Source organism: Cryptotermes secundus, unplaced genomic scaffold (genome assembly GCF_002891405.2).
Source record: "Cryptotermes secundus unplaced genomic scaffold, Csec_1.0 scaffold673, whole genome shotgun sequence".
NCBI classification, from domain to species: Eukaryota; Metazoa; Arthropoda; class Insecta; order Blattodea; family Kalotermitidae; genus Cryptotermes; species Cryptotermes secundus.
In genome coordinates this window covers 358,011-372,010 of record NW_019731277.1, presented here as the reverse complement: position 1 = coordinate 372,010, position 14,000 = coordinate 358,011, and the positions used below count along the sequence as shown (strand labels likewise).

Sequence of the window (14,000 nt, the reverse complement as noted above, 5' to 3'; positions counted from 1 at the left end):
TCTTGGCTGACCTGTGCCCGTTTATCAGCGGCATATCAGAATGGCTGGTATTGCGGTTGCTGCTTACATGTTATTTTAGATTTTGCAGTGTTTACCCTTATTTATGGTGTTTTGAAAGAGGTGAGCAGGTTATCGGCTATAAGTTATTATGTTTTTGGTGTGCCTGCTATTATTTATAATGTATTAAAGTAAATGCATTTTTATTGCAACTGTCGATCAAAAATAATTGTATAGGAATGCAACTTCTGCACTTGTAACATAGTAGGGGGTGGAATAATAGGGTTCATCTCATGGATTTCCATGATATGGACACAGTCACAAGAAGATCCCTTCTAGAATGTTTGTGGGGGTGTCCATTGTATACATGAGTAATTACAAATATTACATGGACATGATCACAACATTTCAGAACTTCAAGATGAATTTGAGTGGCACCGAAACAGTGACGAGCAAAGCGGCTAATAATGCTCACAAAGCTGCAAGTCGTGGGGGCCCCACCATAACTTCTCCGCTGACACCCCTGCAGGCCAGGCTGAATGCTAGCAGGTGGAAACATACTCAGGTGGTATAATGTATACGTGTTCATGAATGTGTTAGTCCTTTCCCAGTCCTCAAATTTGCCCATTTTTAATGCCATGTTTAGATGATACGTAAGCCAGTAATGTAACGCACTTTGACTCACTGATTAGCATGTTAGGTTCATGTGCACATGGTCACACGATGAAGTTCTGATTGAGTGGCCACCTTTTTATTTCTTGAAATTAGAAATATGTCATTATTTGTATTATTTTTATATACTATTATACTTCTTCTTGGGAAGAAATTGCTGTGTAAGTACAGAGTTTGTATTATATTTTTCAGATGTCTTGAACTGTCGAGATATTTTATGTGTTAACTTGCAAACAGCATTTCATACAAAACAATTTATGGTCCCCTCTCTGTATGAAATTTCAGTTACACAGCTCACACATTTTATTAGTTATTGCCATCAAACTGATAGTTATGTAGACATTTCGTGCAGCCACCATGCAGCTGTTTTGTGTTCTACAGCATAAATATCTTAACAGAAATTGCTTATTTCTTGAACATGTTACCCTACATCTTTTCAGGACCCTAAGGTAATGGTGCTACTGTTAAGGTAAGGCCTGAGTGCAGCGGGGCGTGGAGCGTTTGGTGGGGCGGGGCGTGCAGCGTGCATCACAAACCCGTTTGAATATATTGGCGTGTCCTGGGACCGAGTGTTTTGAGCGGAACGGGCAGCGTGCAGAGGAGCGTGCTGTGTGCATGTCAAACCAGTTTGTGTTTCAATAGCGTTTGGAAGATGTCTTTTGAGGATATAAACGCTGAACGCTAGAGGTGCACTGAGGACACAGCAGCGGCCCAATGCTGTCCCTGCCATAAGTTGCCCACACCCCGATGCACTCAGGCCGTACCCTTAGTCATACCTCACAAGTTCATTCATCTGTCATGTTCTGATTACCAGCTGTGGGAAACTGAAAAGTGTGAGATTTGGATAGCCTGAAAGGGCATACAAATCAGATTTCATCCAAATCTGGACTCTTGTTCGTGAATTGAAGCATGGATGGACTAATGCAATCTCCCCTATATGTTATCATTTATGTGTAATAAATATGTTAAGAATTCATAAAATTAACTTTCATTGTCATAGAAAAATTGTAAAAAGGAAAGCGATAATGGCTGTCTTTGGCTTTAATATTAAGAATAATTCATATCATTTCCTTAAAAACTGAATATGCCACTGCAATAAAATCAGTCATGGCAGTTGGTTTCTGTGACCTTACAGATTGATTATTCACAGTCGTGTTCGCATGCGTTGCTAAGTAACCTCTGAAGCTAGGCTGCGCCATAGCTCAAGCGGTTAGTCGCTGGCTTCCCACTACGGCAGCCCGGGTTCGATCCCGGGTCTGGTCAAGTGGGATTTGTGGTGGACAGAGTGGCGCTGAGGTAGATTTTGTCCGAGTACTTCGGTTTCCTCTGCCAATCTTCATTCCACCAAATTCTCCATCATCATCATCACCCAGGACAGGTACAATAGGCCAATCAGTGGCCGCTGTGCCGAGTAGACCCAGTTGGACTCCACCCTCCACTAAGCGAATTTAAAAACAATTTTTAAAACCTCTGAAGCTGAGAAGAGTTATTAAATAGACTAAGAAACAAGTGACATATGTTGATCTATATGTAGGATTTGAGGTTTTGACAGTGGTGGTTATGAAGAATTCTGTCTGCTGGCATATAACACCATGTAATCTGTTCAAAGTCAATCATTGTTTTGGAGTAACGTGTCACCCCCATCTTCAGCATCGAAGAATAAGCCAGGAAAGAAACCAATGTGGAAGCAGGCAACAAGCAGAGCAAGGCTGACTATGACTTTCATCAGACTACATGGCGTCATATCCAGAAGACAGAACTCTTTGTTGATTTCTGTGTCTTTGTGTTAGGAGCAAGAAACATTGTCACTGGAAGAACAGCTTACAGCAGTTTCTCATGGTGGTACTGAAAATTCTGTATGGCAACTGCAACAGTATGCTATGTCAAAAGGCATGAGTATACCCACATACAAAATTTTAGAACGAAAATCTTATGGCAAGGTGTACTACTACTCTGTCGTAAAGGTCAGTATTTAACTAATTTGTCTATATTTTTAAAAACCATAATTTTACACTATGTAGGTTTTAACATGATAAAACCTGTTGTTATTCTACGTATCAAGATATTCAAGAATAACATCGTACAGTATAGACCTGTATTGAGATAACCAATTAACAAGCAGCTTGGTTTGTAGTTCTTATAGGATGCCTGAAGTGAAACATGTATCACAAGTTTTCTGCATATAATAAGTAAATGAGATACAGATTGATATATTTGTATGCTTGTCTTCACTTGAATATGTACCTTTATTTTTTTGTGTCCACAGTCCCATTCTTAGATTTTACACATGAACTAGGTTGCAGTCTATAAAAAGTCAGCATTGAAACTGCACAAAACCAAAAGCTAAATTGTTTGTGTTTCACGTTCATGCCACTGGAGTTACATTATCTCTCTTTCCTGTGAAGCATTTCAGGTAAATAGTAATTTGCCTGTAACTTATCAGCATGCAACAAAGCTTCTGTTTTATATAAAAATTATGGAATGTTCCTGTGCATAACCATTACACCATTGGAGGTGTATCTCCATGAATTCTGAACCTTTACATCAGACATGTGTGAATGATCAGCTTTGTAGTCCAGCTGCTTTATCCCTGAGGATTGATCTGACTCAGGATAGGGACCAATGGAGGGCACTTGTGAACACGGTACTGAACCTTTGAGTCCCATAAATCACTGCGAAGTTCTTGAGTAGCTTCTCAAGAAGGGCTCAGTTCTGAGAAATCAGTTATGAATTGTTATTGTTTCAGGAAGTGGCCGCGCCATAGCTGAAGCGGTTAGTCGCTGGCTTCTCATTGCAGTGGCCCGGGTTCGATCCTGGGTCTGGTCAAGTGGGATTTGTGGTGGACAAAGTGGCGCTGGGGCAGGTTTTCTCAGAGTACTTTGGTTTCCCCTGCCAATCTTCATTCCACCAATTGCTCCACAATCACCGTCACCTATCATCTGAGGCTGGTACAGTAGGCCAGAAATGGCCACAGTACAAGGGACTGAGTCCCACCCCACTAGCGATAAAAAAAAAAAATATTGTTTCAGGTAGATGACTTCAGTTTCAGCAGTTGTCCTGATGAACAGTTATCGCCATTAGAGGCTATGAACATAGCTGCTAAGCGAGCTCTCGAAGAAATCGATGTACGAAGCAAAGGGATTGGTGGAAATGTGACTGAGAATAAGAATATAATTATTTTGAGAATATCAAATGTAAGTACAGGTTGGATTATGAAATTCTGCAGACATCCTTTTGTGCAGAAGTCTTAATCAGAATTATTCCCTTCAGAGTAGTTTTTTTCTGATCATACTCCATTGTTATGCTTTTCTGAGGTTCTTATGATGATGGCTGTAAAGGGTACTCATCTCGGATGTAATGTCACATACTCTGACAGAAGTTATCTGACTGTTAGACATCTTTGAGTTTGAAGCCATAGCTCAAGCGGTTAGTCGCTGGCTTCCCACCACTGTGGCCTGGGTTCAATCCAGGGTATGGTCAAGTGTGATTTGTGGTGGACAAAGTGGCACTGGGGCAGGTTTTCTCCGAGTACTTCGGTTTCCTCTGACAATCTGCATTCCACCAAATTCTCCGTCGTCATAATCACCCAGGGCAGGCTACAATAGGCCGATCAGTGGCCGCTGTGCCGAGTGGACCCAGTTGGACTCCACCCCCCCACTAAGCAAAGCAAATGGCCCTGGGGTTAACTCTGACAGAAATGAGTACCATGAATATTCCTGGGGGTCAAGGGTGGCTGGCCAGCACATAAGGCTGAGAACCTTATTTTCTTCTGTAAACCAGTTCTGTAGAAAATGTTAGAGCCTGGATGTCTCACAACCCTGTGGGCCTCCATGGCCTGTTATAGGGATAGCTTTTGTAGATCATCGAGTGCCAGTTTTGGAGAAACTTAACTCATTCGTAGAATGGAAGGAGCTAGTACTACTGGTTGTGTGGAGTGGGGCTTATATGCCTGATATTGACTTGTTGATGTAAATTTTGTTTTCGTATGTCTGAATGACTTGATTTTTTTTTTAAGTGAGAATGACTATGCCTTGTTCCATATGTATGCCATGTGTCACTTCACTCTTGTAGGACACGCATGCACTTGGAATATAAATGTTTGTCCTTGGCTTCTTGTGCCATTCACTAAAGGATTATATGTTCATAAGAAATTAAACTTTATAGTATTGTGACATGTTGCGCAAAGGAGAACCCCCCCCACCAGCAGTGACGCGGCAGGTGAGTCAGCGGTCCCCTCCCCCTCCTCCGCACGGTAACGTAGCGGTGACGTCACCGAGGGATATCGCAGTTGCTAGGCAGCAGTCAACAACTCCGGACAGCGTGGCTAGCAACACGGCACCAGACGACAATTGTCCGATCGAGGCTACATGAGGAGCAGTGAAGGCTATTCACAGCCAGTCCTGGAGCTACCGCCGAGTCAGTCCTGGAGCTACCGCCGAGTTAGTCCTCGAGCTACCTCCGAGTTAGTTCCGAGTTAGCCAGCAACTAGTCAGTTGTATTGTGGCATTTGGAGTGTACTAATTGTGATACTGCAGATAGCAGTAAGCGTAAATCTGTAATTTGGGTGATTGTAAGTGCGAATGTGAAATAAAATTCGCTATATAAAATACGGCGTGAAGTTATTTGTCGCGATATACGCCCAATACGCTACAGTATGTTATAAATGATACAGTTCAGTTTGTCTGTTTACAGATTGTTAGTGGACATCGTCATGGTATTTGGTCAACGCAGATTCCCATCGATTATTATCAACTTTACAATGAAACCTTGCCTGTTGATTGGTTGGAGATAATGGAAAGTTGTCCACTGGTTAATTTTGAACAGGTGGTTGGAAATAGAACCATCATTACTCCAAAGCATCCAGCTTTGCCTGCTGATTGTACAGTAAGTGTCTGTACATAATTGTTTTTGATTTTTGTAATGTAATAAAAATATCTCATTTTTATATACATAGACATGTACCATGTTTGTGGATGTATAAGATGCGTTGATACACAGTGAAACTTCCCACTCGATTTAAGGTTATCTTTTCTTTAATGTTCAGTTCCAGTGATCACATGACAGTAATCTCAGTGTTAAATTTCCTCATTTTTAAGATTGTCCTGAATTTAGTGTTCGATTGCACAGTTTCCCGAAGAAACCTTAAGGGGGGTGGGGTTATTATATAAGGGTTGGAAGGTACATCATGATTTCAGAGGTGGTTGTTTGCCATAGTTTTGGTTAGAAAGTCTCAAGGGAGAAGACCACTTAGTATTAGTGTTATTTGTCTCTTGTGTTATTGTGGCACCACTGCCACCGGCTGAAAACCCATTTGCAGTTAAATAATAATAATAATAACTGCTTTCATAGTATTTAGATTAATGACAACCAAAACATTGGATATAACAATGAACATCTAATGGGTATTATTTCACGATTACGAAATATATCTCAGACAAGGCAGAGCTAGAGCTCTAAAAGAGAATTTGATAAATTGATAATTATCAGAATTCCAACAGTTAATAAAACTGATACGGTTAACAGAGCAGATGTAGCTTTTCTTTTTCTCTTACATTGCGAGTGAACATTGCAGCGTGAAACCTTGATTTCATACTTTCAGATTGACCGTCCAACATAAAGTGTGAAACCTTGATTTCATACTTTTGGATTGACTGTCTAACATAAAGTGTGAAACCTTGATTTCATACTTTTGGATTGACTGTCTAACATAAAGTGTGAAACCTTGATTTCATACTTTCGGATTGACTGTCTAACATAAAGTGTGAAACCTTGATTTCATACTTTCGGATTGACTGTCTAACATAAAGTGTGAAACCTTGATTTCATACTTTCGGATTGACTGTCTAACATAAAGTGTGAAACATAAAGTGTGAAATTTTGATTTCATACTTTCGGATTGACTGTCTAACATAAAGTGTGAAACCTTGATTTCATACTTTCGGATTGACTGTCTAACATAAATGTAAAATCAAGGAAGGTGTAAAATGACGCAGTGTAAAGAAAAATATGGGTTACTTTGTATCTTCATTTTGTTAAGCCTTTTAAATTGTTATATCTAAACACATTAACATTGTAAATGCAAATACACAAACCTACAGTCCGTATTAGTTCTTTAACTATTTAGTCCCCCCCCCCCCATGTCTTTATTTCTTCTTTAGTTTATATAACTTTGTTGCATCACTGAGGCTCATATATAGAAATATATGCATGTGTTACTAGGACAGACCTTGAATGTGACGGGAATGATCGTCATGGTTCTTTGAATTTTCTGAAGTAGAACACTTAAGTGTGAAAATGAAGTTCATTTCCATTGTCAGAGCTAAGGAAATGAAGATTAAATCAGAGTGAAACATAAAATTAGTTAAAATGTAATGATCTTGTAGACATCTGGATAGAATAAAGCACAAGGCATGTGAAATTCCCAGAGTGCAGAATCAGTTTCTCTGTATATTGCACTAAATGAGCGTGCTGTAGACTTCAGCAGTTGCATGTTGGTAGTTCACTTTGCACTTGTGTGAGAATGAGCTTACGTAACAATTGTCACATGATGTGCTAAGTGATTATGTATATTCTAAAAGGCCCGAAGCTGAATTTAGGCTGTGTGTCGCAGTGGGACTCTGTGAGTAATTGTATTCTTTTCTCCTGGCTAGTGCGTGATTTCTGTATTTCGTGGTGGCAGTACTAAATAGTTGTCCGGAAAACTGATATGAATTTTATATCTTTGTTAAGCAGATACTTTGAATGGGAAGAAAATAATACTCTTTTTGTTTTAAAATGCACTAATTTGCCTGCTATCCATTGTAGGAAAGATGTAAAGTGATGCATGGGGATGATCCCAGTTTTAAGATTTTTATATTGTGTCTAAGCTTTAAACATTTTTAGGATATGAAACTCCAACTTTAGACTTGTATTTTGATGTGCTTCCCATAATCTATAACAAAATACAAACTTATGGTGTAATTGTGTCCATCTGTTTGTCCCCAGTAACAAATGTTCAGCCATTTCATGAAATTTGTTATGCACATTATAGCATTTGTATTTTTGTAATTAAAGAAATTAAATGTATAATTGGGGGGCACACAGTAGCATGGTTGGTTGATGCACTATGCTACAAGCCAGAAGGTTGTGGTTTGAGTCCCGATGAGGTGGATTTTTTCAATTAACCTAATCCTTCCAACCACACTATGGCCCTGGAGTTGACTTAGCCTCTAACAGAAATGAGTACCAGGAATCTTCCCGAGGTGTAAAGGGCGGCCGGCGCGTAAGGCTGACAACCATACCGCCATCTAAGAGCCAGTTGTCTAGAGAAAATGTGGGAGCCTTGACATCTCACAACCCCATGGGCCTCCACGGCCTGTTACAGGGATAGTTTACCTTAAATGTATAGTTATAGTTCTGAGAACAAAATATTTCCATGTTAAAATTCTGACAGTAAATTTTGGCTAATACTATGACAGCTGATGTATTTTTATCCGTTGACATTGACTGTCGCCATTTTTCAGAGCCCGATTATTGAAGTACCTGCATTTGCAATGGAGACATCACTGAGCTCTGCTGAACCTGTTGTACCAGAGCCCATCACATTGCCTGATCACGATGAATGGGACATGTTCATTACATGTGGTAATTCAACTGACGAGATCTGGGGTCGGCTGATTGGAGAAGAATATAGTGTGAGATTCTGTTATTGGTTTACTATAGGGGTCAATGGTGCCTCTTGTGTGAGGGGAAAGTAGGAGATGCTTGTAACTTATAGTGGACACCGTGTGAATTCACTTTACCTTTTTTTACCTTTTTCCTTATTGCTATTGAACAGTGAAGCCTGTGGAACTGATTACCCCTGTAAGAAGTCAGCCACATGCTGTAATTTGCTGTATTTGTTGTGGAACTGGTAAATATACATCAGTTTAAACATGACCAGGCATCTTTAATTTGGCCACCTGTCTATGTTGTATCTTGTCCACTGTCTTGCATTTTATGCATTGGTTATGACTTATATCTCAGATCTGTTCAGACTCATTTGCAAGGCTAAAGAAACTTTTGGTTCTTCCTTCATCTACTGAATTCTTTCTTCTTTAGGTGAAATATGAAAATCTGGCTACAGACATGGAGATGTTTTACATGGGACAAGTTAACGTAGCAGTCAATCCAAAGATAGGTTCATTTTATGCTATAAAAATGGATGACTGCTGGCATCGCGTGGAGTTAGTGGAGATGGATGAAACACATACCAGAGGACGGGTATTTTTCATTGATCACGGAGATGAAGAGGATGTTGATTTAAATCAATTGCATTTACTGGAACAGCATTTTGCAAGACTGCCAGCACAGGTATATGTAACTGCATTTTGAATCTTGTACCGCTCCATTCTCACAATCTTGTATAAATATACATTTGTGTGAGTCNTAACTCGTAAGATTTGAGGCTTTCACGGCGGTGACTATGGAGAAAGCAGTCTTCTGGGATTTGGTACCGTGTATATGTTGTGTTAACCGACGTTTCGGAGGAACGTATCGCCTCCATCATCAGGGTAGAAGGAAAAATATAAGAAATCCGCAAGCGAAGAGACCGTGAAAACGGGTAAAAGCTTGCGGATTTCTTATATTTTTCCTTCTACCCTGAAGATGGAGGCGATACGTTCCTCCGAAACGTCGGTTAACACAACATATACACGGTACCAAATCCCAGAAGACTGCTTTCTCCATAGTCACCGCCGTGAAAGCCTCAAATCTTACGAGTTAATGATGGTTTCAATATTGAGACAGGTTAGTGTTTGACAGTAGGATGGCTGATGAACGAACAATTTTTTTCCTCCCTTTGATATGTTAACAACATGATTTACTGCTTTCAGGCTATCCATTGTTTCTTGTGGGGCCTGGAACACTTTGCTGACGATCAGAATGCGACACGCCACATTACCGATACCATTGTCGGTAAGGTACTGATTGCTTCTGTAATGTCGCGTCCAAATGAAAAGAATCCAGAAGCTGGTATCGTGCTGTTTGATACAAGCACAGAAGAGGATTTAAATCTGAACACTGTTCTGATAGACAGTATCAGTAAGGATGCAGTGGCACCCCAGTTACCAGCGGTAAGTCCCCCACCAAAACAGCTATGTTTCTTATTAGGCAGTGTAAATACATTGCACTCCCAATTTTGTGTTCCTCAATTTAAAGTTTTCACCCATATGATGTCTAGTTTCAGTGATTAAGCACAACTTTATGTTTTAGTTTCCAGATAATTGAATTGTCTTGATTTTGTTTCAGGAAGGTAAAGTACAGGAAGTGTATATATCACATGTGAGCAATTCGGGGGACGTGTTCCTGCAATTCAAAAGCTATAGTTACCTGGAATCCCTTCTGTCTGGCGTGACAGAAAATTGTCTCAAAGGAGATATTGTAAAGGGATCTAGTGCATATAATCCTGATCCTTCACGACTGTATCTGGCTCGGTACCACCAAGACGACAACTGGTATCGAGCTGCCATCACGAAGAAGCTTGGACAGACAGAGGTACAGTAACAGGTTTCTTTTTCTTCTCATGAGGATCAGTCTACTGAGTATACGAGGGGGGACCCAAAAATAACCAGAAACGACCTGTTGCATGCGCATGCTTTGTAGTTACGAGTTGTGCTGCTAGGTGGTGTTAGCTGGGGGTCTCCCGCGACTGTTAGTGAGCTGGCGTCAGTCTGAGTTAAGTGGTTTGTCTGTGGTGCTCTGTTGTGTGCGTTCCTGTTTCAACCCTTTGGCGATTAGTGAGATGGCCGACCAGAAGGAACAAAATCAAACATGCAATTGATGAAGATCGTCGAAAGACCATTGACCAACTTTCTGAGGAAACGAACATCTCATGGAGCACGGTCCAGCGAATTTTAACCGAAGGTTTGCACATGAGACGGGTGTCTGCAAAATTTGTTCCTCGCTTGATCGGAGATGACCAAAGAGAAGACCGCGTGAATGTTTGCTGCGACTTGAAGAGTGAAGTGCAGAACGATCCAGAATTTCACAAAAGAATTGTTCCTTCTGGTCGGCCATCTCACTAATCGCCAAAGGGTTGAAACAGGAACGCACACAACAGAGCACCACAGACAAACCACTTAACTCAGACTGACGCCAGCTCACTAACAGTCGCAGGAGACCCCCAGCTAACACCACCTAGCAGCACAACTCGTAACTACAAAGCATGCGCGCGCAACAGGTTGTTTCCGGTTATTTTTGGGTCCCCCTTCATATACACAGTGTTTAACAGCCTTGGCTACTGTATGTATTGGCAAAAGTATGGAGTAAACATAGTATATTTGGATGTTCTCACAAGGAAACCATTAGGAAAGTTACATTTTTATGTGTATCAGATTTTTGCTGGTAGGTGTTGAAATGGTGCCTTTTATCAGCCACCACAAAAAAAATCCGTGGCTTTTAGTCCGCAAACGAACTATACTGACCGAGCGACTCCTGCTTTTCGCCAAAGTTAGTGCCAACTTTTGCAGATAGAGGGTGTCACGTGGTCAGTGCAACAGATCCCCATGGCCGTTAATCTCGGTTTTCTAGACTGGAACCCCTATTTCCTTTAAATAGCTCCTAAGTTATCCTCATGAGGCTGAGTGGACCCCATTCCAGACCCACTACTTCTCAGAAAATCTGATAGTGTTGGGAATCGAAGTCGGGACCTCTGGATTTGTAGCCAGGAACTCTGAGCACTAGACCACAGAGGCGCTCTATCAGCCAGCACACATACTTAAAAAGTAATTTGTGCATACTGGCAGGCTTGTCACAGGTCAGGAGATGCATATCTGTCAGTGCATTTTGTATTTTAACATTGAGGCTAAAACCAAGCGTAAGATTGCCATCAGACATGTTTTTAGAAGAAAGGTGACTGTTGAATTTAAATGCCAAAGCATATCTTGACACATTTAGAGCAAACATACTGTTTTGCTGTATTTAATTCATTGCAGTGACCAATATATTGCAGAGTAATACAGTTGCTTTAAATCATTAAGTTTATATCTATGTTTTAAGATAATATTGTGCAAGTACCTGAGTAATGTTCAAGTGAATTCTTCGCTGTTATATTTTGCTTTCTTTCAGGTTGAGGTGATATTTGTTGATTTTGGCAATACTGAGATAGTGAATGTGTCAGAATTAATTTTACTAGAAACTCTGAAAAAATCTGTTGCTCAGTTTCCACATCAGGTAAGTTCCTACATGACATTGCCTGAATATATATATATATATTGTAACATGCCTAAAGCCTTGAAAATTGGATTCAGAGGAACTGTTGCAATGGCCCATTAAAACACGTGTTTGTGACAAGTGCATATATGATTTGTCCACAACAAACTGTCATAAAGCCGTGTGTGGAGTGAGTTGTATCACACAACAAGAGGTGGTCTGAATTTTCTGGGACCCATCTGACAGTAAAATATGGTTCTGAGTCCTGCGGGACTCAGAACCAAGGATCACTGTGCTTGCAAGGACCAGCAGCAGTTTAGCGGTCAGGCAGTCAGTAATTTGCACAGATCCTGGAGTCGTGAGCCAGTAAAATATGCTGATGAGTCCTGCGGGACTCGGAACCAAGAATGATTTTGCTGGTGAGGGCCATCAGCAGTTTACCTGACCTGACCCAGAGGCACACCTATAGAGGACAGAAATGTTAGGGCAAAAACACACTATTACAGCCCAAAACTTAACAATGTTTCTGTGACGATGTTGGTAAGGAGCTAACCAAGAGTGATATGATGAATTGTGAGTAAGTAGAGTCTAGGGGGTTCTGACAGTGGTGTATAACTCTCAGAATTTGCTTAGTGGGGAAGTAGAGTCCAGCTTGGTCCACTCAGCACCACAGCCACTGATTGACCTATTGTACCTGCCCTGGGTGATTATGATGATGGAGAATTTGGTGGAATGAAGATTGGCAGGGGAAACTGAAGTACTCAGACAAAACCTACCCCAGCACCACACTGACCAGCATAAATCCCACTTGACCAGACCCGGGATTGAACCCAGGCCGTCTCAATGGGAACCCATTGACTAACAGCTTGAGCTATGGTGCGGCCGTACACTCAGAATTACTGTGTTTTCTAGTCTGTAGATTACCAGACGATGGGAAAAGTCCAAAACCCAGCAATTCTGAACTGTGAGGAGTTTTAAATTCTTGTGAACATGTAATTACCCGTAAATAAGAGTCATTAGTATCAAATTCAGTTACTGTTCTCAACCTTGTGTCTAGTCACTATGATGTGACAGTTTGTTAATGCATTGAAATATGCAAACAGATACATGTTCTGGCCTTGTGAGTTATGACACCATGTAGTCTGGGTACAACAGCATTTCGGAGGAGCATACTACCTCCATCTTCTACCCTGAAGATGGATGTATTATGTTCCTTTGAAATATGGGTATACACATATGAGACTACATATCATCACCCCCCAACCTCATTATGAACCTCCACAATTGACCTAATCCTTCCAGCCGCACTATGGCCCTGGGGTCGACTTATCCTCTAACAGAAATGAGTATTAAGAATCTTCCTGGGGGGTAAAGGGATGCCTGTTGGTGCGTAAGGCTTACAACCCCATCACCATCTGTTTGTTGATCGTCTACAGAATGTGGGAGCCTCAACATCTCACAACCCTATGGGCCTCCACTGCCTGTTAACAGGGATAACTTTTACATGCTTGTGTTGTCTTCACTCTATTGTTCAGTATTACACCTGTGTCTGNTTGGGAATCGAAGTCGGGACCTCTGGATTTGTAGCCAGGAACTCTGTCTACTAGACCACAGAGGCGCTCTATCAGCCAGCACACATACTTAAAAAGTAATTTGTGCATACTGGCAGGCTTGTCACAGGTCAGGAGATGCATATCTGTCAGTGCATTTTGTATTTTAACATTGAGGCTAAAACCAAGCGTAAGATTGCCATCAGACATGTTTTTAGAAGAAAGGTGACTGTTGAATTTAAATGCCAAAGCATATCTTGACACATTTAGAGCAAACATTATGTTTTGCTGTATTTAATTCATTGCAGTGACCAATATATTGCAGAGTAATACAGTTGCTTTAAATCATTAAGTTTATATCTATGTTTTAAGATAATATTGTGCAAGTACCTGAGTAATGTTCAAGTGAATTCTTCGCTGTTATATTTTGCTTTCTTTCAGGTTGAGGTGATATTTGTTGATTTTGGCAATACTGAAATATTAAATGTGTCAGAATTAATTTTACTAGAAACTCTGAAAAAATCTGTTGCTCAGTTTCCACATCAGGTAAGTTCCTACATGACATTGCCTGAATATATATATATATATTGTAACATGCCTAAAGCCTTGAAA

At 40.7% G+C, this 14,000-nt stretch overlaps 1 protein-coding gene across 1 annotated transcript in view; it reads left to right on the top strand.

The window, feature by feature from the left end:
- LOC111866877 (tudor domain-containing protein 7) overlaps positions 1-14,000 on the top strand; it is a 45,586-nt gene that overhangs the window by 16,504 nt on the left and 15,082 nt on the right. Inside the window, exons 7-15 of the mRNA XM_033752446.1 lie at positions 410-562; positions 2,460-2,633; positions 3,699-3,863; positions 5,362-5,553; positions 8,172-8,342; positions 8,749-9,000; positions 9,522-9,761; positions 9,937-10,182; positions 11,755-11,859. Coding sequence (XP_033608337.1) covers positions 410-562; positions 2,460-2,633; positions 3,699-3,863; positions 5,362-5,553; positions 8,172-8,342; positions 8,749-9,000; positions 9,522-9,761; positions 9,937-10,182; positions 11,755-11,859 — 1,698 coding nt within the window. The remainder of the gene's footprint in view (positions 1-409; positions 563-2,459; positions 2,634-3,698; positions 3,864-5,361; positions 5,554-8,171; positions 8,343-8,748; positions 9,001-9,521; positions 9,762-9,936; positions 10,183-11,754; positions 11,860-14,000) is intronic.